Source organism: Zingiber officinale, chromosome 10A, assembly GCF_018446385.1.
Source record: "Zingiber officinale cultivar Zhangliang chromosome 10A, Zo_v1.1, whole genome shotgun sequence".
NCBI classification, from domain to species: Eukaryota; Viridiplantae; Streptophyta; class Magnoliopsida; order Zingiberales; family Zingiberaceae; genus Zingiber; species Zingiber officinale.
Window position 1 is genome coordinate 33823037 of NC_056004.1, and position 21624 is coordinate 33844660.

General features: G+C 36.9%; 1 protein-coding gene across 1 annotated transcript; it reads right to left on the minus strand.

Annotated features, from left to right (window-relative positions):
- Positions 1 to 1087: 1087 nt before the first annotated feature.
- On the minus strand, positions 1088 to 1818 carry LOC122027311. The gene is made up of 2 exons (XM_042586256.1): positions 1409 to 1818; positions 1088 to 1336 (listed from the first exon to the last, which is right to left on the minus strand). Exons 1-2 carry the CDS (start codon positions 1526 to 1528, stop codon positions 1148 to 1150), a joined length of 309 nt encoding a protein of 102 aa, XP_042442190.1. The 5' UTR covers positions 1529 to 1818; the 3' UTR covers positions 1088 to 1147.
- Positions 1819 to 21624: the final 19806 nt, after the last annotated feature.

Below are 21624 nucleotides of genomic sequence, written 5' to 3' on the forward strand. Positions count from 1 at the left end.
TCAAGTAACAACAAAAGAATATTCTCTGACAAACGATTGTTATTCTCTAACAGACTGTTGTGATTCTTTAGCCATGTGGTCCACCAAAGATGTCTTGGTCGGATATTTAGTCGACCGGGTGTATATATAAAAGCATAGTACTGAGTATGGTAGGGCGTTGGGCCCTTAGGGCTGCTCGAATATATGTCATATGATGCTGGAGATCTGATTATAAAGTAATAGAGAACAAAATCCCCTAGGTTTAGACGACTTTATGACCGACCGGTCATATGTAGGGATAGTCACTTTTGAAGAATGGGGAACTGAGCCTCGAGAGGCCCAATCAATATTTTCAGCCGATCATCCTTGTACTTCGAGGCTTATCCTTGAAGTGATAGCTTGAGTTTTAGAAATTCGGTCAAGTTTCTTTTGAGGTTTGCCTTGTATGTTGACTCTTCATAGATAGAGATATTAAGTCCTGTAACTCAGGTTAACTTTATACCCGACCACCCATATGCAAGAGGATGGGAGAATGAACAGTGAAAGCTCGTATGTTTGATTGGTTGCATCCTGTGGTAGGTCGACCCTCTCTTAAACTTGAGCGAATAATGGACGGTCGGATATATACTGAGTGCCTTGGCATAAGAGTAAAATGCTAGGTCCTTCGGATCATGCCGGAGCTAGGGTCGATCACCAGTTGTCTGTGGATTGGGATCTTAGTGTTGGGTGAGGAGCAAAAGAGGGACATGCTAGTTGCCACATTTTTTTGATTTTGATTGTCATATCACTTTAACTTTAACCTCCATACCACCCAGGTCTACGATTAATGTTCCGTATTATTTATATTTATAATGATTATATAAATAATGTAACTTGACATCATCAATACATTCTATATGACGATTCTTTTAAAGTTGAATTCTTTAACTCTAGTAGTATATTTATCTCGAATAATCTATTTTCTAATTTATTTTATATCCCATCTTTATTATCCACGTGAGCATAAATTTGATTTTGAACGATAAATAGGGCAGTTTTTTTTTTAAATTTTCTGATAAAAAAACTGATTAATACATTCAACGAGCCTAGCTAGCTAGACTCCTGCCTATACTTAAAGGTTGGAAACTTATTTAAACATCGTTAACACAGCACGAGTGAACAGAGATTGTCATTGACGGCGCCATGGGAAATCGCCTGCAGGTGGAGTTTTGCTGTCTTCCTGCCCGATGTCAGCTTGAATCGGCTTCCTTGATTTGTTCTTCCTTCTTGGTACAGCAGCCCGTGGGATGAAGACTCCGGTTCCTCTGCTCTCTCTCCTGCAGGCCGCCTCAAATCCATAGTACGGTGGAACGATAATCTGGAGGAAGTAAGTGAGGAACCTCCAGTGGTCAAAATGAACATTAATTTAGAGAGTGAAGAAATTAACCACCTGTCGAGGAAGCTGAGGAAACTGCGCATGGAGTTCGCCCTTATCGTCATCCATAATCAGCAGGGAAATCTGCTTGCTTAGCTCTGCAAAGAAGACATCATACTCTTCCTCCACGGCCATCAAGTGTTCTGCTTTCCTGTTCTTTGGCTGGTCATGGGCTTTTAATAGGCAGAGAAGCCAGGGACGGGGAATAACTCAGTGGCATGTGGATGGGGCAGTATATGTGGATTGACCGATGGATAAGAGGATTTGGGCAACAAATCTAGGCAACAAAGATTCAATTCCAAGATAGACCTTGAAGAAAATCTTGTGCAAATGTGGCGTGCAATTTAGGGCCTTTTCCTTTCAGTTATCCCCTCCACTAGCTACATGATAAGAGTGTGCAAGGGAGGCTTCCCTCCACGCCAAAACTCCTTACAAACTAGTCTTTTTAAGGATATTATAAAGAATTTTGGTGGCTCCTTTGATTCATGGAACCAGAGGTCAGCAAGTGATGTGGAATTCATGACCAGTACTAGCTTCACTCCAAGAGCTGGTGGACCACTCCATCAGTGAGAGGTTCAGTTGCCTGTGTGCCATACCTAGCTAAGATAGGAACATGATGACTTTGACCTCTCTTCTAACTTAAGTGAGACTATGAAGGCACCAACTCCAGGTTGTGGGCTCTTCAGCTGAATCAAAATCACTTTTTATTGATTAGCAATTTTGTGAGCCTTTTACTCTTCATCCTCAGATCTTTCTGTTCATGCAAACTCAACCAGTCTTTTACTCTTTGGATATATTTTTTTTTATTTACGATGTTTCAACGTGTATTTGTTTCTTACAAGCTTACTTTTAGAGACTCTATTAAGTTTCAACGCTGACTTTTTTAATGCTTAGTCAAGTTGAGTATGATGATATAAATTGTGTATTCTTTGTATGATGTCCTTATTGTTTGTGCAATCATGTTCTACCGTATTGTTTGGATGTGTTTGACAAGAATTTAAATTAGGTTTGTTGGTATGACTGTGATTTGGGTTGTTACGAACGGATCTAAGTATGATATGACAGTTAGAGTCAAGGTGATCGATTAGTCAAAGTCAAGAAGAGGGTGACCGTCTAAGTAAGAGGAGGTGACAGTCAAAGGGTCACTCTCATTAGAGTCCAACTGCCCGCCCAGCGCTAAGGGGTCCCAATACAAGGACGACTGGCCCTAGAGTTGGCCAAGTCTAAGGGACCTAGTGTGTCGCTCTTATATTAGGATATTTAGTATATAACTGATTGTTTCCGTGCTACTCGGGTTTAAAAAAGGACCAGCCTAGCTTATGATGTGCGTAGATTTTATACACTTGTTTAGCATGTTTTGACGCACATTACTATATTTTACGCATGCTTTATCTATGCATTTTCATATCCTTGCTTACTTTTAGCATATTTACTCTTCTATGTTCGGAGATCTGCTCTTGTGTGTTTTTTGTCTACAGAAGTCGAATTTGGAGAAGAATTGATGTTCGTGGCCAATTCAACAATCAAGTGAAGGAAGAAGACACTAGCCATGAGTGTCACACGACCATGCTAAAGGAAAATGACCTTGGCCGTGTGAAGATGGCTGGTAGTGCAGCTTCAGCAGAGAAGGAGAATGACATGACTGTGTGAGAGCCACACGACCATGTCACATTTGAAGCAAATCCAACACACGGTCGTGTAGATCTACACGGTCGTGCAACCTTTCTAGAGCCAAAGCATTGCCAGCCCGTGTGTGCCACATGTCCGTGTGACATTTCTAGAGGCAGAACAGTGCTAGGCCATGTGGATCTGCACGACCGTGCAAGACATCTAGTGACAGAGCATGGCACAATAATGTGAGAGCCACACGACCGTGCGACCTTGGCCGAGAGGAAACACTGCCAAGCCGTGTGAGATCCACATGGCCGTGACACGGGTCGTGTGGTGCCCAAATCTCCCTCTCTATATAAAGAGTTCTTCTCCTTTGAAAGAAGGGGAGGCTCTCCCTTTGGGGAGATCCAATCTTGAAGCTTTCTTCGACCTTTGGGTGTTGATTCCGGCGATCAAGAGACGTTTCCATCAAGATTTGACTCCGGTAGCAAGGATTGGTTCCAAAGATCACTCGTCATCTTTAGATAAGTATTTCTTCTTTATCTTCTTGATTAGGATCAAAATGTTTACGATCATCTTGTCTTCGGTTCTTTTCTTTTGTTTCATGGAGTAGATCTCCTTGTTCTAGAATGGAGGGAGTATTTGTGATGTGAATTGATGTATGAATTCAAGAATTTGCCAACTTCTTGTTTCAATGATGTTGTTATATTTTGTATCAATTCAATCTTGTGTGATTGTTGTGTTTGGATCTAATTACCATTCTTGATTGGATGTTTGTAATTCTTGTGGATCTTGTGGAGGAATTCTCTAGATTGTATGACCGAGGGGTGTCAGTACAGGGTTGCCCCGTTAACGGATATTTAGGGGATCACCTTGAAGGGTGATGCAAGAATATACAAAGAAGAGGGATAGATAAATGTGTTGTACCCTATATCTTGATGTGAATTGATTAGTAATAAGTTTTTATGTTGTATGATCAAGGGGTGTCATGACAGGGTTGTCCCGTTAATGGACTTCATAGGGATCATTTCTATTTAGTTTTTTAAGGTATAGATTAATGTCCCTTGTCGGTGTTCTCTGCAGAAGATAACTGACAACTTCTTGCAAACGCATGACAATTGAGGATAGGGTTGGTAGACCATATTACATTGATAAGTATCACAAAGAAACTAAATCTTCTAGAGCTTCCATAAAAGCTAGTTTCCTGCATTACCTTTCTATTCTATTTTCTAGTTTTGTCTTAGTTCGTGTAATTCTTGCTTGGTTGTTTAGTTAATTTGCTTTGAGACATCTTTAGTGGTTATAACCATCCCCTGTGGATATGATATCTTTTTATATTACTGACGATGTAACCATACACTTGCGGTGACGTATCAAGTTTTTGCCGTCGTTGTTAGGGACTGCATCTATAACATTAGAGATTATTATTTGAGTTAGACTAAACTTTTCTTTTCTATTCTTTTCTTACATCTAACTTGTAACTAGTTTTCAAATTCTGTTCTGAAATTCTTCTTTGCATTCTTTATTCTTTTTGTTTGTGAATCAAATTCTGTAATCTTGTTCCTGTATACGAAGATCTAACTTTGTAGGTGATCTATTACCTTTTGATCCTGAAATTGATAGAACCTTTTATAAAAGGAGAACCTCACAAAGACATTCAGAAGAACAAGTACATTCAAATATGTTTTTCAGACCATTGAAAGATTATAGAGCTCTAAAGTCTGTCTTAGAATTAGAGCCAATTGTTCATCCATAAATTCAAGTGAGGAATTTTATGCTTAGACCATCCTTTATCTTAAAGATTCAGCTGGATCAGTTTGGTGGATTAGAGTTGGAGAACCCTTATTCACATCTCATGAAATTCCATAGATATTGTAATACATTGAAATATGAGGAGGTTTCATTTGATGCTATACGATTATTGGTTTTTCCTTTCAGTCTTAAGGGTGCTGCGAAGAGGTGGTTTTATACTTTGTAACCTCAAAGTATCAGAACTTGGGATGAGTTAGAGAAGAGATTTATGAACAAATATTTTTCACCACAAAAGACCATACATTTGAGAAATCAAATTCTAAACTTTAAGCAACTTGTCGGGGAGGAATTACATCAAGCTTGGGAGAGATATTTATCTCTTCTACATTCATGCCCACATCATGGTATCGAGAAATTGTTAATTATACATTTATTCTATGTTGGGTTTTCTTTTAGAAGTAAGAGTCAGTTAGATTTAGCATCTAAAAGATCTTTCATGAAGAGAAGCTTGGTTGAAGCATATGAGATAATATGTAGGATAGTGTCAAATCTTAATGATTGGTAGGGGAAAACCTAATGACTCTCTCACCCAATGTATGTGAAGAAAAGAAAGTGATGAGGAAAATAAGCAAGAATGTGTAAATAAAATATCTTCAAATGAACCTTTTGAAAAGGTGGAATGCCTAAATGTTCACGAAGATATTTATGAGGAAAATAAAGGGATGGAATTGGAAACCGAGGAGAATCTTGAAGAAGAGTATCCAAAAGAAGAAATAAAGTTGCTAGAGCAAGACTTAACTTTGCCAGAAATTATGCCTCCACAACTTGAGTTAAAGCCATTGCCACCCAACCTCAAATATGCATTCCTTGGACCGAACTCCACTTTTCCAGTTATAATCAATGCAAATTTAACTGAGTTAGAAACACAAAGATTGCTTAAAGAGTTAAGATTGCATAGAAAAGCAATTGGGTACACTATTGATGATTTTAAAGGAATTAGTCCTTCTCTTTGCATGCATAGAATCTTACTTGAAGAAGGATATAAAAATTTAATTGAACAGCAAAGGAGGTTGAACCTAAATTTGAAAGAGGTGGTGAAGAAAGAAGTACTTAAACTTCTTGATGTTGGGATCATTTATCCCATTTCAGATAGTGAGTGGGTGAGTCCAGTGCATGTTGTTCCAAAGAAAGGAGGGATGACTGTAATCAGAAATGAGAATAATAAATTAGTTCCAACATGAATAATCACAGGGTGGTGAATGCGTATTGACTATAGGAAATTAAATAAAGAAACTAGGAAGGATCATTTTCCTTTAACATTTATTGATGAGATGTTTGAAAGATTGGCAAAACATTCATATTTTTGTTATTTGGATGGTTATTCAAGATTCTTCAAAATTCCAATTCAACCTCAAGATCAAGAGAAGACTACTTTTGCATGTCCCTACGGAACTTTTGCTTATTGTCGTATGTCATTTGGACTTTGTAATGCTCCGGCTACATTTCAAAGGTGTATGATGGCAATTTTTTCAGATTTAATAGAAAGAATCATGGAAGTATTTATGGATGATTGCTCAGTTTATGGAAATGATTTCGACACTTGTTTACTAAATCTTTCTATGGTTCTTCAACAGTGTGAAGATGTAAACTTAGTGTTAAATTGGGAAAAATATCACTTCATGGTTAAAGAAGGAATTATTTTGGGACACAAGATATCAGAGCATGGGATTGAAGTAGATCAAGCTAAGGTGGAAGTGATAGAGAAGTTACCCCCACCGATTAATGTGAAAGGAGTAAGAGTTTCTTGGGACATGATGGATTCTATAGGCACTTCATCAAGGATTTCTCAAAAATTTCTAAGCCACTTACAAATTTGTTGAATAAAGATGTTGAATTTTGTTTTGATAATGATTGTATAGAGGCTTTCAAAAAGATTAAAAGTGCCCTCATCTCAGCTCTTGTAATCCAAGCACCAGATTGGGAGCTCCCATTTGAGATTATGTGTGATGCCAATGATTTTGCAGTAGGAGCAGTCTTAGGGTAAAGGAAGAACAAAATTTTACATGCAATCCAATATGCAAGCAAAACACTAGATGCTGCTCAAGTAAACTATTCCACTACAGAAAAAGAATTCCTAGTAGTAGTTTTTACATTTGATAAGTTCAATTCTTATCTAGCAGGTTCAAAAGTGATAGTTTATACTGATCATGCGGCCATTCAGTACTTATTAGATAAGAAGGATGCTAAACCACGGCTTATCAGATGGATCTTACTTCTTCAGGAATTCAATTTAGAGATTAGAGATAAGAAAGGGACAGAGAATATAGTGGCAGATCATTTATCTCGAGTATGCCAAAATGGAGAAAAGAATGTAGAGTGTGATTTACCTATTGATGATATTTTTCCTGATAAACATCTATTGGCATTAACATGTGTAAAGACACCTTGGTATACAGACTTTGTAAATTATCTAGCAAGTGGAGTTTTTTCCCCAAATTTCTCTAGACAACAAAAGAAAAGATTTCTTTCGGATGTTAAAAATTATATTTGGTATGAACCGCTTCATTACAAAAAATGTAGTGATATGATCTATCGAAGATGTGTACCAGAGGAAGAAGTTAAGGATATATTGTTCCATTGCCATTCTTCATCATATGGGGGCATTTGGGATATTCAAAGACATCTGCAAAAATTCTACAGGCAGGATTTTACTGGCCTACTCTATTCAAAGATATATGAGAATTTGTGCAATCCTATAATCAATGTCAAAGGACTAGAAATATAACTAAGAGAAATGAAATGCCACTAAACTACATTCTTGAAGTTGAATTATTTGATGTATGGGGGATAGATTTTATGGGACCATTACCTTTTTCATATGAAAATAGGTTTATTCTGGTGGCGGTGGACTATGAGTCGAAATGGGTGGAGGCAATAGCTTCTCCTACAAGTGATGCAAAAATAGTCATCAAATTATTTAAAAAGATAATCTTTCAACGATTTGGCGTACTTAAGGCAGTCATCAGTGATGGGGGGGTCACATTTTATAGAAAAATAGTTCGAAAACTTACTCAAGAAATATGGAGTGAATCACAAAGTGGTGACACCATACCATCTACAAACTAATGGGTAAGTTGAGATCTTTAATCGTAAAATCAAAGCTATACTAGAGAAAACAGTCTCAACTTCACACAAGGATTGATCATTGAAGTTAGATTATGCTTTATGGGCATATTGCACTACCTACAAAACTCTCATTGGTATGACTCCATTTCAGTTAGTCTATGAAAAGCCATGTCATCTTCCAGTTGAATTGGAATATAAAGCTTATTGGGCAATTACAAAACTTAACATGGATCTTAAGATAGTAGGAGAAAAAAGAAAACTTCAGTTAAATGAACTTGAGGAATTAAGGATAGATGCTTATGAACATGCCCGATCTTATAAGGAAAGGACAAAGAAATGACATGATCAACATCTTTTACGCAGAGATTTTAAAGAATGAGACTTAGTTTTATTATTTAATTCAAGGTTAAAACTTTTTCCAAGAAAACTTAAGTCGCGATGGATGAGTCCATTCAAGGTTAAAAAGGTTTATCCTTTCGGAGCAGTAGATATTTGGAATGAAGAGCTGGGAATTGTTAAGGTGAATGGTCAACGTCTAAAAAGATATATACATGGTATGAATTTGGAAGAGAAATAAAAATTATACTTCTCTGAACCTCGTCCCCCAGATTTAGAAGATCGGCCGAGCTAAAGACCTTAAACAAGCGCTTCTTGGGAGGCAACCCAAGGGTTTCTTTAGTTGGTTTCAATTCAAGTTTTCTTTTCATTAGTTAGTGTTTTTATTTCATTGTTGTTGTTTGTTTTCAGGTTGTATTTTGCTTCCATGAGCTGGTCGTGATTACTTCATGGGTATGGAAACATTGGAGAAGTTGGAAAGGGAGAAAATCATCTATGTTGAGCTAAATAGAGCTTGGCTGTGTACCAGACACGATCGTGTTAAGTCTACAGAAGATGAGAAGTACACGGCCATGTGACTCAAACTGGCCGTGTGAACTTACCCGAGGAGGAGATGTGCTCGGCCGTGTACCACACACGACCGTGTGAAGTTTCTAGAGAAGAAAAGTAGCTTGGCCGTGTGCCACACACGACCGTGTGAATTTAATAGAGAGGAAAACTACATTGCCCGTGTCAACTGACACGACCATGTAGAAATTCCCGAGAAGGAGAACGAATCGGCCGTGTACCATACACAACCAAGTAAATCAAGCCAAGCCCGTGCCATTTGGCACGACCATGTGGACACTCCCAAGAAGGAGAATGCAAGGCCCATGTAATTTCACACGGTCGTGCTAAAAATCCATACACGGCCGTGTGAAAAGAAAAGCACGACCCAACTCAGCCTTTAAGGGTTATGGCACGGGGGTGTATGTGCTACACGACCATGCCCACCTGTAACGCCCAAAAAAAAAATTCTCAAAATTATATTAGAAATATTCTATGATTTTTTGGAATTTTAGGATATTTTTACAGAATTTTTAGAGTAGCGGAAGTAGCAAAAACAAATAGGGAAGTAAAATAGTCTACGCGGGTATTGAACCCGAGACCTATTGGGTCCTACGACTTATAGTGAACTCTAGTAACCAAGTGAACCCAGCAGGGCCATGCTGAAAGAAAAGAGAATCAATTATGTTTATACTTAAGTTGGGCGAATTGACCACTTAATATAAATAGGGAAAAATAATTAAGTGAGTAGTTATTTTGGATCGTGACTTTTCCTCTCCTCAACCTAATTCCGCCGAACCCTCTTCTCTCCCTCATCCTCTCGGTGCCCAAGCCGAGAAATACCTAGGGTTCCATCCCTAGGGCCATAGGAGTATCTTCCGGCAACATCAAAGGCATGAGGACGCTCCTCTCTGCGAGAGGAACACGTAGACACAAGGAGATCGCTGAAGGGATCTCTCCACCGGAAACCTAGAGTCTAGATTTGTAAGAAACTTTGAGCAGGAGGTAAGAAACCCCTCACCTGCAGTATAAGTAGCTTTTTCGAGGTTTTACGCATTAGTTTAGTTGTATGCAGAATTTTGGTATGTAGGGTGTGAACTAGTGCACACCATATGTTTGATGAAATGTGTAACTCAGTTAAATGCCACCGTAGGCATTTTAATAGCTCAGTAAATGCAATAGAAGCATTTTTACAGCATGTCCAGTTTATTACAACTTCTATGGGACTACGACCCAATGGGTGGGCTCCCACAGTCGCCTCTAGGTTCAGACAACCTAGCTCTAGGTTCAGATAACCTAGAAATAACAAGATAAGAAAATTCAGCTATATCCAGTATTTTATTTTCAACAGTGGCACTGTACTGGACTAGATGTCCATTGGGCTGGGCTCCCATAGTCGTCCCTAGGTTTGGATAACCTAGTAACCCTACTAGATTCGGGACTAGCTACCTCGGGTTTAGTTAGGAACGCGCGCATAGCAAGTACAGTTGCCGGGCCCATCAGCAGCATGATTAGTATTTTGATCTATTATTATAAATAGTTTTCAAAATCTCACAATCAGTTATGTGAACATGATTTAAATTCAGTATTAGCTTAGTTCAGTTCAGCTCAGTGTTGTATCAGTTTAGCTTCTTTCCATTGATACATGTGATAGTTTCATGCTTAACTCTGGATATTCCATGACTAGTTTGGATGCCATGTTTTAGTATACATGATTAGTAACTTCAGTATTTAAATTTCAGCATGTCAGCATGTATATCAAATAGCATGTTTAAAAAGCATGATTTCATCGTATGCATGTTTTGTGAGGTAGATGGTTTCTTACTAAGCGAAATCTTACAGATACTTCTTTTCCTTATACTGCAGATAAAGGTAAAAGAAAGATGGACTAGCGGAGGCTGGAGGTCAATGCAGTGAAGATGTGTGTGGCAGGAACTTGGAATAAAGATTCTTGGAGATTAGCAAGTGTTAAAGAATTGAGTTTCTTATAGTTCCTATTTCTTCATATCTTTAGAATGTTTAATATTATGAGTTATGGAAGTATGCACTAGATTATGGTTAATCCACTAGTATCTCGATGTTAGACAGTAAATCATACGTATTGGTAGGTCCAGTAGTTTGGTTTTTTGTTTATAGAGTTAATGTATGTGATTTGGCACGAAACAGTGCTGAAATCAGAGTTCAGCAGCGAAATCAGAAACTCCAATCGATCGACCGATCGATTGGAGGAACCTCAATCGATCGGTTGATCGATTGAGAGCTGATTTCCGTGAACAGGAAGCTCTGGAATCGATCACTGGATCGACTGGGGAATTAGCCTCGCGAACAGAGAGCTTCTGAATCGATCACTGGTGTAACGCCCGCCCTCCCTGCTACCCTAAGGGACGGGGCTACAATACTCTACGTATAAATTTTTCTTTTTAAAACAGCGGAAGACTTAAAATAATTTTCATAGTTTTAATAAAACTTTTCTTTTAAATTTCTTTTGAACTATACTATCACATGACATCAAAATCATAACATCAAATCCAGTGGAACCATAATGTCAAGCCACACATGTTTAGGTATCACAAGTCATAAAATACCAATGCATAGTTCTTTAAAGAAACTTTAAGCAGGTTCTTATTTATTTGGTTGCCTAGCCACTGCCACACACATCTTCGTTGCCCCTCCTACTGCTCCTCTAACTCATCCAGTTTTTTCCTTTATCTGTGGTACAAGAAAAGTAAGCTGTGAGCACTTATGGCTCAGTAAGTTCCTTTCCTACTCACTAAAGTCAAAAATCAACATATAATCAAAGAATGTATCAACAAGTCATAATCTCAACTAATCATGGCATAACCTAGCATTCTATTCAAGCATATCATGCATCATAATATAATCACCACTAGTCATGGCATATCAAACATCATCATGGCCGAAACATATACCTAGTGCATTGCATAAAACATAGCTAGACATGGCATAACAACCAAGTATCATGGTATATCAAAGCATGGCCAAAACATGTATATCAAAGCATCATACTATGGCCGAAACATGTACATCAAGGCATCATCATATCTATGGCCGAAATCTATATATCAAGCATCAACAAATCCATGGCCGAAACATGTCTATAAGGTATAGCATGAACATAACATAATCATACCTTATCATGGCATATCATAATCAAGAGCATAACATGAAACATAGCATAATCATAAGGTGTATGCAATATGATTTTGGAAAACATGTATCCGAAAAACATGTGTATGCCTCATGATCTTTAAAACCATTTTCTTTTACATATATACTTGAAAGTAATCTCAACATAAGGGGGATCCCGGCTATGTACCACTTACATATTGCGCGCAACCTTGTAGGTCCAAGGTAGCAAGTCTTGAACCCTACGAGGCAAACATACTAGGCCCTTAGTCCTAGGGGCACTTAGGAGCCCATCCCTAACGAGGTCCTTAGTCCCCGGGGCGCTTATGGAGCCCACCCTTGGTACAAGCCACTCACATATAAAGTAAAGTACATGTCATACATATCATGTATCATAAAAGCATGCATCACTTAGGCACACATCATATCGTAAAAGTATGCATCACTTAGGCATACATCATGTCATAAAAGTATGCATCACTTAGGCATACATCATATCATAAAGGTATGCATCACTTAGGCATACATCATGTCATAAAGGTATGCATCACTTAGGCATACATCTCATCATAAAGGCATGCATCACTTAGGCATACATCATGTCATAACAATATGCATCACTTAGGCATAGATCATAAAAGCATGCATATCTTAAGCATAAAACATATCATCAAGCATGCATGATTTAACCACATAGCATATCATGAAAGCATGCATATTTTAAGCACTAAACATAGCATTAAAGCATGCATAATTTAACCACATATCATAACATAAGCATGCATATTTTTAGCACAAAGCATATCATATCATAAAAGCATACATATCATATCATAAGTCATAAATCACAAGCATACATTTTAAGCATAAGGGTGTATCTTGTGATTATCCTATCATAGGAAACATGGTATCATATTTATCTTGGTTTTAAGCTTCCTAAACCCTTGTGGCCGAAACCCTTTAGAGCTCAATTTAGGTTAAACACAACATCCAAGCATGTGGCACCTAAATTATCATCATAACATTTTCATAGGAAGCATTATAAACATGATTAACTTAGTTTCTAAGTTCCTCAAGTCCCTAATTTTCATATGGCCGAAACCTTAAGGTGTGAAACAAGGTTCCATATGACATAAAAGTATGGACAACTTTAAATCATATTTATAACATTTTTACCAAGGAACAAGGTAAACACATTTGACACATTTGAATTAGTTCCTAAGTTCTTTAAGCCCTTAACATATGTCATGGCCGAAATTTAACAAGTTCTCATTAGGGCTACAAACAAGCATACAAGCATGTGAACTTGGACTAACATTATGTATAAATTCATACAAGGCATCATACAATAGTTATGGCCGAAACATACCCTAGCATCATTTTAGGTCATAAAACAACATATAGCAATTGCACCTTGGCTTTCTACTTATCATATTTCATGTAGAGTGACATGAGCATATTTAATTTAAGTCCTAGGGTTTCTAGGGCATCTATTCCTTCATGACCGAAACATTCAAGGGTTCATTTAGGTCATGGAAAAATTATACAAGCATGTGAAACAATCAACACCTTATCCTATTTTCATAAGAAGTACTTTTAACACATTTGGTTTCATTTCTAAGGCCTCTAGGTCTTTTAAACCCTACTTGGCCGAAACTCACAGAATATAAACTTGCTTCAAATAGCCTAAAAGCATGAGAATTTATACAAGTTTCATAGCATGTATAAGGACAAGCATAATGAGTATACATATGAATTGTGTCTTAGGCTTTCTAGGTTTCTTTTTCTCTTTTTCTTTTATTTTTTTCTCATGGCCGAAACCTACCATTCCTTAGCTAGGTTTTTAAGTGGCCTAAAGCATGAAAAACCTATGTAAGTTTCATGGCAAAAGTTACTAAGAAACATATATACAATTTGGTTCATGAATAAGCTAGGACCCCTTGTGGTCATACATATTATATGTCATGCAACTAATTTTTCTACACCCTAATTAAGCATGAGGGCATTAAACAACTTTCATATCTAAATAGCACAGAGGTCTTGAGCATATTAAAATTTTTTTTACGCTTTTCTAAGCTATCCATCTCATCATGGCCGAAAAACCTTAAGAAGGAGTTCATGAAATTCTAGCAATATTCAAGCATACAAATCCTTTAAGATCTTTGTATTCTATCACATGAGTATGGTTATTTAAATTTAAAGGTCTTCCTAACCATAAACCCTTTCTTGACCGAATCATATGAGTGGGTTTTCTTTTAGTTTCAAATATCTTCTAAGGAAGAAAACTAATACATGATCCTTAATATTTCATAGGGAGACCCTTGTACTAGTTGGGTAAAACAATAAATTTCCCTAGCCTCTTAAGAATATTTTTGGCCGAAATTCTAGGGTTCAGTACTCCTCTGATCAAGCATCATATAGGTATAAAAGCATGAAGAAGAACCCCCTTTCATAGCATAGAAAAACCTATCATGTAGTGAAGACTAGTTTAAACACCATTAGATTTTGAAAGCTCTTCTTGGCCGAATTTTCTCAAACTTGTTTCTAGGTTTTAAAATCCTCATAAAATCCAAAAAGCACATAAAGGCCTTGTACCACAGGTGAGGGGAAGCTTACATCCTTTTCTCTTGTGGATCTAAGGTATGGTGAAGAAGAAGTAGTCTCTTCTTCTAGTTCCTTTCCCTTGATTCCTTTGCTAAGTCCTCCTTGTATCTTAGGTTTTCTTAGGAGAAAACCTTGGCTTGGGGCCGAAAATGGAGGAGAGGGGGAACTGAGGTTTCGGTGAGGGAGAGGAGAGAATGAGAAAAATGAGAGAAAATAGAATTTTCCCTTTACATATTCTCTTTTATGTTAAGGGGGAAGAGGTAGCAAACTTAGTTTTTGCTTTCCTTCTCCCTTAGCCCTTTTTTTTCTATTTTATTTTTATTTTTATTTGTTTATTTATCCTCATCATTCATGGTGAAATAAGGGGGATTGAATCCCCTAAATTCCTCTTTAAACATTTAGGCAAAACCAAAGAGGAAGAAGGAGAGGAAGGGAGGAAGACAAGTTGCCTTTCTCTTGCTCCTTTCTTGTTTTCTTTTGGCTAGCTTTTACTCTTACCTTTATCATGAGTTTCCCTCCTTTGTTATCAACATATTATTCCTATCCCAACTGGTTATTACCCATTAATTCTATGAAATATAATATAAGAGGTTCAAGGTTCAATCCTTGACCTCTCCCTATTTTTATTTCATTTTATTTCTTTTTGCTTCAACTCACTTCCTATTATTTTTCTAAGGAAAAATCCCACATTCATATATTTATCTTACAAGCTTAGTGGGTATTACAACTGGATCGATCAGTCATAGCTGGATCGATCAGTCGATCGATCCATAAATTCTTCGTGCATAGTAGCGTGCTGAATCAATCACTGGATCGATCAACAAGGCTGGATCGATCAACCGATCGATCAACAAGGCTGGATCGATCAACCGATCGATCCAAACAAAGCTTTTGTATACAGTAGCCACCTGAATTGATCAGTGAATCGATCCGAACATCCCAATCAATCAGCTGATCGATTGAAATGCTTGTTTCATCTGGAAACCCTTAAGTTCAGTCCTTAATCATATGTGAAGGCTAGATCTTCTCTTTTGAGTAAAGGTACAACTTTTAAAAGGTACTTTAAAGCATAAGTTCAGATTTAGTAGCAATTGACATGAGTTTAGTAAATTTTAAATTAGTTCACGTTTCGCACCTTAAAATATAGCTTAGCACAACATATTGTGACGGTCCGGCCTCGCAGCTTAGTTAGTAGGAGGCGGGTCGTTACACCACCGTACACTCCCCTTTTCTCTCTTCTTTTCTTCTCTTCAAGGGTTCTAAATTACTTCCACTCAATCCCTTCTCTCATCTTCCTTAAAAGTTCAACCTTTTTAGCTTCTACTATGTCGAATGTAATCAAGGATACTTCATCAACAAGAAGAGGGAAAGAAGAGATGCTTGCCACAAAAGGAAGGAACTCTTGTTTCAAAGGTACTTCCAATAATTTTGGCATTGTCTTTTCTAGCAAAGAACAACAACTTTGATATTTCTCTTTATGTAAACATCCTCTCTTAAGTACTAAATTTTTGGATGATGCAACTTTAGACACCTTAGGGTTTAGAGATGATATTGGTTGATTATTTGAAAGAATTGGCTGGAGTGGATTAATGAATATGAAATATCCAACTTATCCTAGAATCATTTTTAAAATCTTAAGTTCTATAACGGTAGATAATTTACAAGGAGGGGGGAAATTAAAATTCCATCTATTGAATGAATATTATGAATGGACATTGAGTGATTTTAATACTTGTTATGATCTACCTAAAATTGATGTGTGTACAATTTTACCTGAATTAGAGAATTCACACTTTTGGCAACAAATCTATGGACAATCCCATTTTAACCCTCACACTTCTAGAGCTCTTTATATCATTAATCCCATTTTTAGATATAGTCATTTAGACATGAAGAACACTATATTTGGACGAGAGGATAAAGAAGGGATATTAAGACTTATGGATTTGTATTGTTTATGGGCAATGGTTGAAAATGTTTCAATTAATTCCGGTTATTTCTTTCTTAAGTATTTAGTAAAATTGGGGAAACAAGATTCTACCACACCCATTGTTTTAGGAGGGTTGTTAACTCAAATAGCATTAGTATTAGGGTGTGATCTTGATAAATTAGAGGTGATTGATGAATCTTGTAGATTATATCTAAATTTATATTTAGCAATGAAAATAATAAGGCGTGAGGAACATGGGTATAGTCTTCTTATTAAAAACAATTTCCCTTTAATATTGCCCAATCATGACCTTAATACTATTCGTGTTAAGGATAATTGACGTTTAATTTTAGTAAGTCAACAATCTAGATTATTATCAACCTTAGTTTCAAGAGATGTTTCTTCGGTTAGTCGTAACATTCATAAATTTGATTTTCATGAACTCCATTATATTTTGGATAAAATTCATAGTGATTTAGATTCGACTAACTAACTACTTACAAATAAAGCTTGCATGGGAGAGGAACAATTTAGGAAATTGCAAGAGTGTTTCAAGAGTGAGAGAGAGTTGTGTGATAAAATTTCTGGATTTATGAATTCTTATAGAGCTCGAATGGAGTTTAATGAAGATTTTTGAGGTTTTATAAGGTATTTGCAAGATGATTTAGATAAATTGTTTGAATATCATAATTTTTTAAGAGATGAAGTAAGATGGTTCATTAATGCTTTTCCTTTTCCTCTTCCTGAGTTCCCCGAACTACCACCTCCACCACCATATTGATTTCATCGGGATGATGAAAATTTTAAGTGGGGGGGGGGGGTGGTTTGCAACCTGAATTTTTTTTGCATTTTCAGTTTTCTGCATTTTGTTTATTTTTGTCTCGCATTTGTTATGCTTGTTTGGTTTGTTTTTGACTTTCATTTTATTATCTTTTGAAACATTGTAGCATACATTTTGGAAACATCAATCCTCACTTATATGCTTACTTGTCTAAAAGTAAAATGGTTAGCACGTTTTTTTTTATCTTAATTCATGATGTTGTAAATGATGCTAGTATATTTAGTATACCTCTTTTCTCTATCTTAAGTAACATGATATGAGCTAAGTATCCTATGGAGATAAGTTTGAGATTTGTCTTAACCTTAAGGATTTTACTTTCACTTTACTTGAGCTTGAATAGTTGATATCGTTGAAATAGTCATGATTCATCCTATTTGTTTAGTACTTAGTTTCCATGGTGCTTCTCAAACTTTATTTTGGTTACTGGATGAAGTTCGAATCATGTAAGCTCATTTGAAAAAATCAAAATATCCCAACATTTGTACTTATGTACATATGTGTTAAGTGTTGCACCTTGCAATCACTTGAAAAAAAAGTGAAAAGAAAAAAAAATGTTGAATAAGGGATATAAAAAATAGTTATCGTGAATGGAAACTAGCAAGTTACCCCTTTGAGACTGAGTTAGGTTACTGGAGAAATAACTGCTATGATTCTCTTGATATCGAGCATGCCTTTGAGACCTTTGGTTGATTGAGAAATATGAATCAAGTGTGTAATAGGTAAGTTCCTATCACCAGAAACATTAAAAACTCAATTGGATGATGACTTAACTAGGACGAAGATTGAAACTTGAAGGGTTTGGGGCACTTATTTGCACTGTGCACAAAGAGACTTATGCTTAAGCCATACTTGAGTTATTTCCATGATCATGCTTATCAATGAAAGTTTTGGATAGAGATAGGAAAGTGCATTAGAGATTATGATGCATTATAGAACATATGAATCTAGATTGCGGCATTTTGCTTGAGGACAAGCAAAAATTTAAGTCTAGGGGTGTGATGTGCGTAGATTTTATACACTTGTTTAGTATGTTTTGATGCACATTACTATATTTTACACATGCTTTATCTATGCATTTTCATACTCCTTGCTTACTTTTAGCATATTTACTTTTCTTTGTTCGAGATCTGCCCTTGTGGGTTTTCTGTCTACAGGAGTCGAATTTAGAGAAGAATTGATGTTCGTGGCCAATTCAACAATCAAGTGAAGGAAGAAGACACTAGCCATGAGTGCCACTCCACCATGCTAAAGGAAAATGACCTTGGCCGTGTGAAGATGGCTGGCCATGCAGCTTCAACAAAGAAGGAGAATGACACAACCATGTGAGAGCCACACGACCGTGTCACATTTGAAGCAAATCCAGAACATGGTCGTGTAGATTTGCACGACCATGCAACCTTTCCAGAGCCAAGGCATTTCTAGGCCGTTTGTGCCACACGACCATGTGACATTTCCAGAGGTAGAACATTGTTAGGTCGTGTGGATCTGCACGGCTGTGCAAGTCATCTAGTGACAGAGCATGGCATGATCATGTGAGAGCCACACGACCGTGTGACCTTGGCCGAGAGGAAACACTAGCAAACACTGGCAGGCTGTGTGAGATCCACACGGCCGTGACACGGGCCGTGTGACACCCAAACCCCCCTCTCTATATAAAGAGTTCTTCTCCTTTGAAAAAGGGGGAGGCTCTCCCTTTAGGGGGATCGAATCTTGAAGCTTTGTTAGACCTTTGGGTGTTGATTCCGGTGATCAAGAGACGTTTCCATCCAAGATTCGACTCCAGTAGCAAGGATTGGTTCCAAAGATCACTCGTCGTATTTAGATAAGCATTTCTTCTCTATCTTCTTGATTGGGATCGAAATGTTTACGATCATCTTGTCTTCGGTTCTTTTCTTTTATTTTATAGAGTAGATCTTCTTGTTCTAAGATGGAGGGAGTATTTGTGATGTGAGTTGATGTAAGATTTCAAGGATTTGCCATCTTCTTGTTTCAATGATGTTGTTATGTTTTGTATCAATTCAATCTTATATGGATTGTTGTGTTTTAAATCTAGTTACCATTCTTGATTGGTTGTTTGTATTTCTTGTGGATCTTGTAGAGGAATTCTCTAGATTGTATGACCGAGGGGCGTCATTACAGGGTTGCCCCGTTAACGAATATTTAGGGGATCACCTTGAAGGGTGATGCAAGAATATACAAAGAAGAGGGATAGATAAATGTGTTGTACCCTATATCTTGATGTGAATTGATTAGTGATGAGTTTCTATGTTGTATGACCGAGGGGCATCGTGACAAGGCTGCCCCATTAACGGACTTCATAGGGATCATTTCTATTTAGTTTCTTAAGGTGTAGATTAATGTCCCTTGCCGGTGTTTTCTGCAGAAGATAACCGACAACTTCTTGCAAACGCATGACAATTAAGGATAGAGTGGTAGACCATATTACATTGATAAGTATCACAAAAAAACCAAATCTCCTAGAACTTCCATAAAACCTAGTTTCCTGCATTACCTTTCTATTTCTATTTTCTAGTTTTGTCTTAGTTCGTGTAATTCTTGCTTGGTTGTTTAGCTAATTCGCTTTGAGACATCTTTAGTAGTTATAACCAGTCCCTGTGGATACGATATCTTTTTATATTACTGATGACGTAACCGTACACTTGCGGTGACGTAACAACCCACAAGGATGTCCGAGAATACATTTGTCCGGATGTCAGTGATCTAGTCTTTCACTTAGAGTACAGCCCAACATACAACAGACCAAACATATGGGCTTTTACCGTTCATTCCCTCTCCCTTTTGTACATGGGCGACTAGGTATACAGCTGAGTAGAATTACAAGGCTCAATATCCTTATCTTCGTTGAGCAAACATATGAGGCAAATCTCAGAAGAAACTCGATCGAATTTCTAAAGGTCAGATATCATTTCAGAGACAAGCCTCCCAATATAAGGATGATCAGCAAAAAGTACTGGTCGGACCTCTCAAGGCTCAGTTTGTTAGAGTGTATACTAAAAGCCTAGCTTTTTGTAAACATTTATATTTGAAATAAAAAGAATCACATTGGTCAATATCTACATTTGTATGCTAAGTGTAGTTGTTTAATTGATTTATATTGTAGATAACATGGTGTGTGGTGTCACACATAGCAAAGCATGTTATCAATTCCTTATAAATTATAAACAGTAGCTCACTACTAAGATGGAAAGGAACAAACCATTGGAATAGTCGTAGTGTAATTAGGTATTAGTTTATTTTGACTAATAAATTACACTAGTACACTCTGAGTATATTGAGTATGACCATTTAAGGTAAGTTCTTTTATACTGACATAATAAAAGAACAAAACCTTAGTTATTATGGAAGTGTGCATTCTTAATCCTAATATAATAACAAGCACATATATTTATTATTTATTTCTTTAACTTATTAAAGGGTGAGATTTAGTTCGATAAATCAATAGGCCCGATAAGTTGGGAAATAATATTACTTATAGTATGTGTTGTTGATTATAGAAGGAAACTGTGTCATACTAATCTAGGTTGAGAATGTCTCCAAGAGGAGCTCATAATGATTGTCATATTAAACCCTGCAGGTGGACTTAGTCTGACATGACGATAAGGTTGAGTGGTACTACTCTTGGACTAAGACATTAATTAAAGTGAGCTGTCAGTAACTCAATTAAATTAATGGACATTCGATATCTTAAACACAAGAAGACTAACACACTCATAATAAGAAGGAGCCCATAATGTAATTTAGGATTGGTGCGGTAGTGCAATAATAACTCTCTAGTGGAATGAGTTATTATTGATGAACTTGAGTTGTGTGTTCGGGGCGAACACGGGATACTCAAGCTCGTCGGAAGGCCAAAACCAATTTCTCCTCTAGGTCCTTGTCGTAGCCTTAATGAAGCCTTAAATCCACTCATCCTGGTGTTCAAGAGGGGGCTGACCCATGGCTTGGTGACCAAGCCATAGGGGTCGACCACTTACTTCTCAAAGGGGGTCGACCCTTTGCTTGGTTACCCAAGTAAGAAGGGGCCGACCAATAAAATTCAAACTAGGAGGGGGTGTCTTAAATTTTTAAAATCTTCTCTTTGTAGATATCTACAAGTTTTAAAAGAGAGATTTTAAAATATAAAGCTTTCCTTATTTGAATTAGGCCACATGCTTTAAAATAAAGTTTAAAAGTTTTAAAACTTTCCCTTTTTAACCATCCTCATGGTTTTTAGAAAAAAGGAAGAGAACTTTTAAATTTGAAACTTTCTATTTTTGTAACCATGTTAAAAAAGGAAATTTTAGAAGATAAGTTTTAAAATTTAAAACTTCGTTTTAA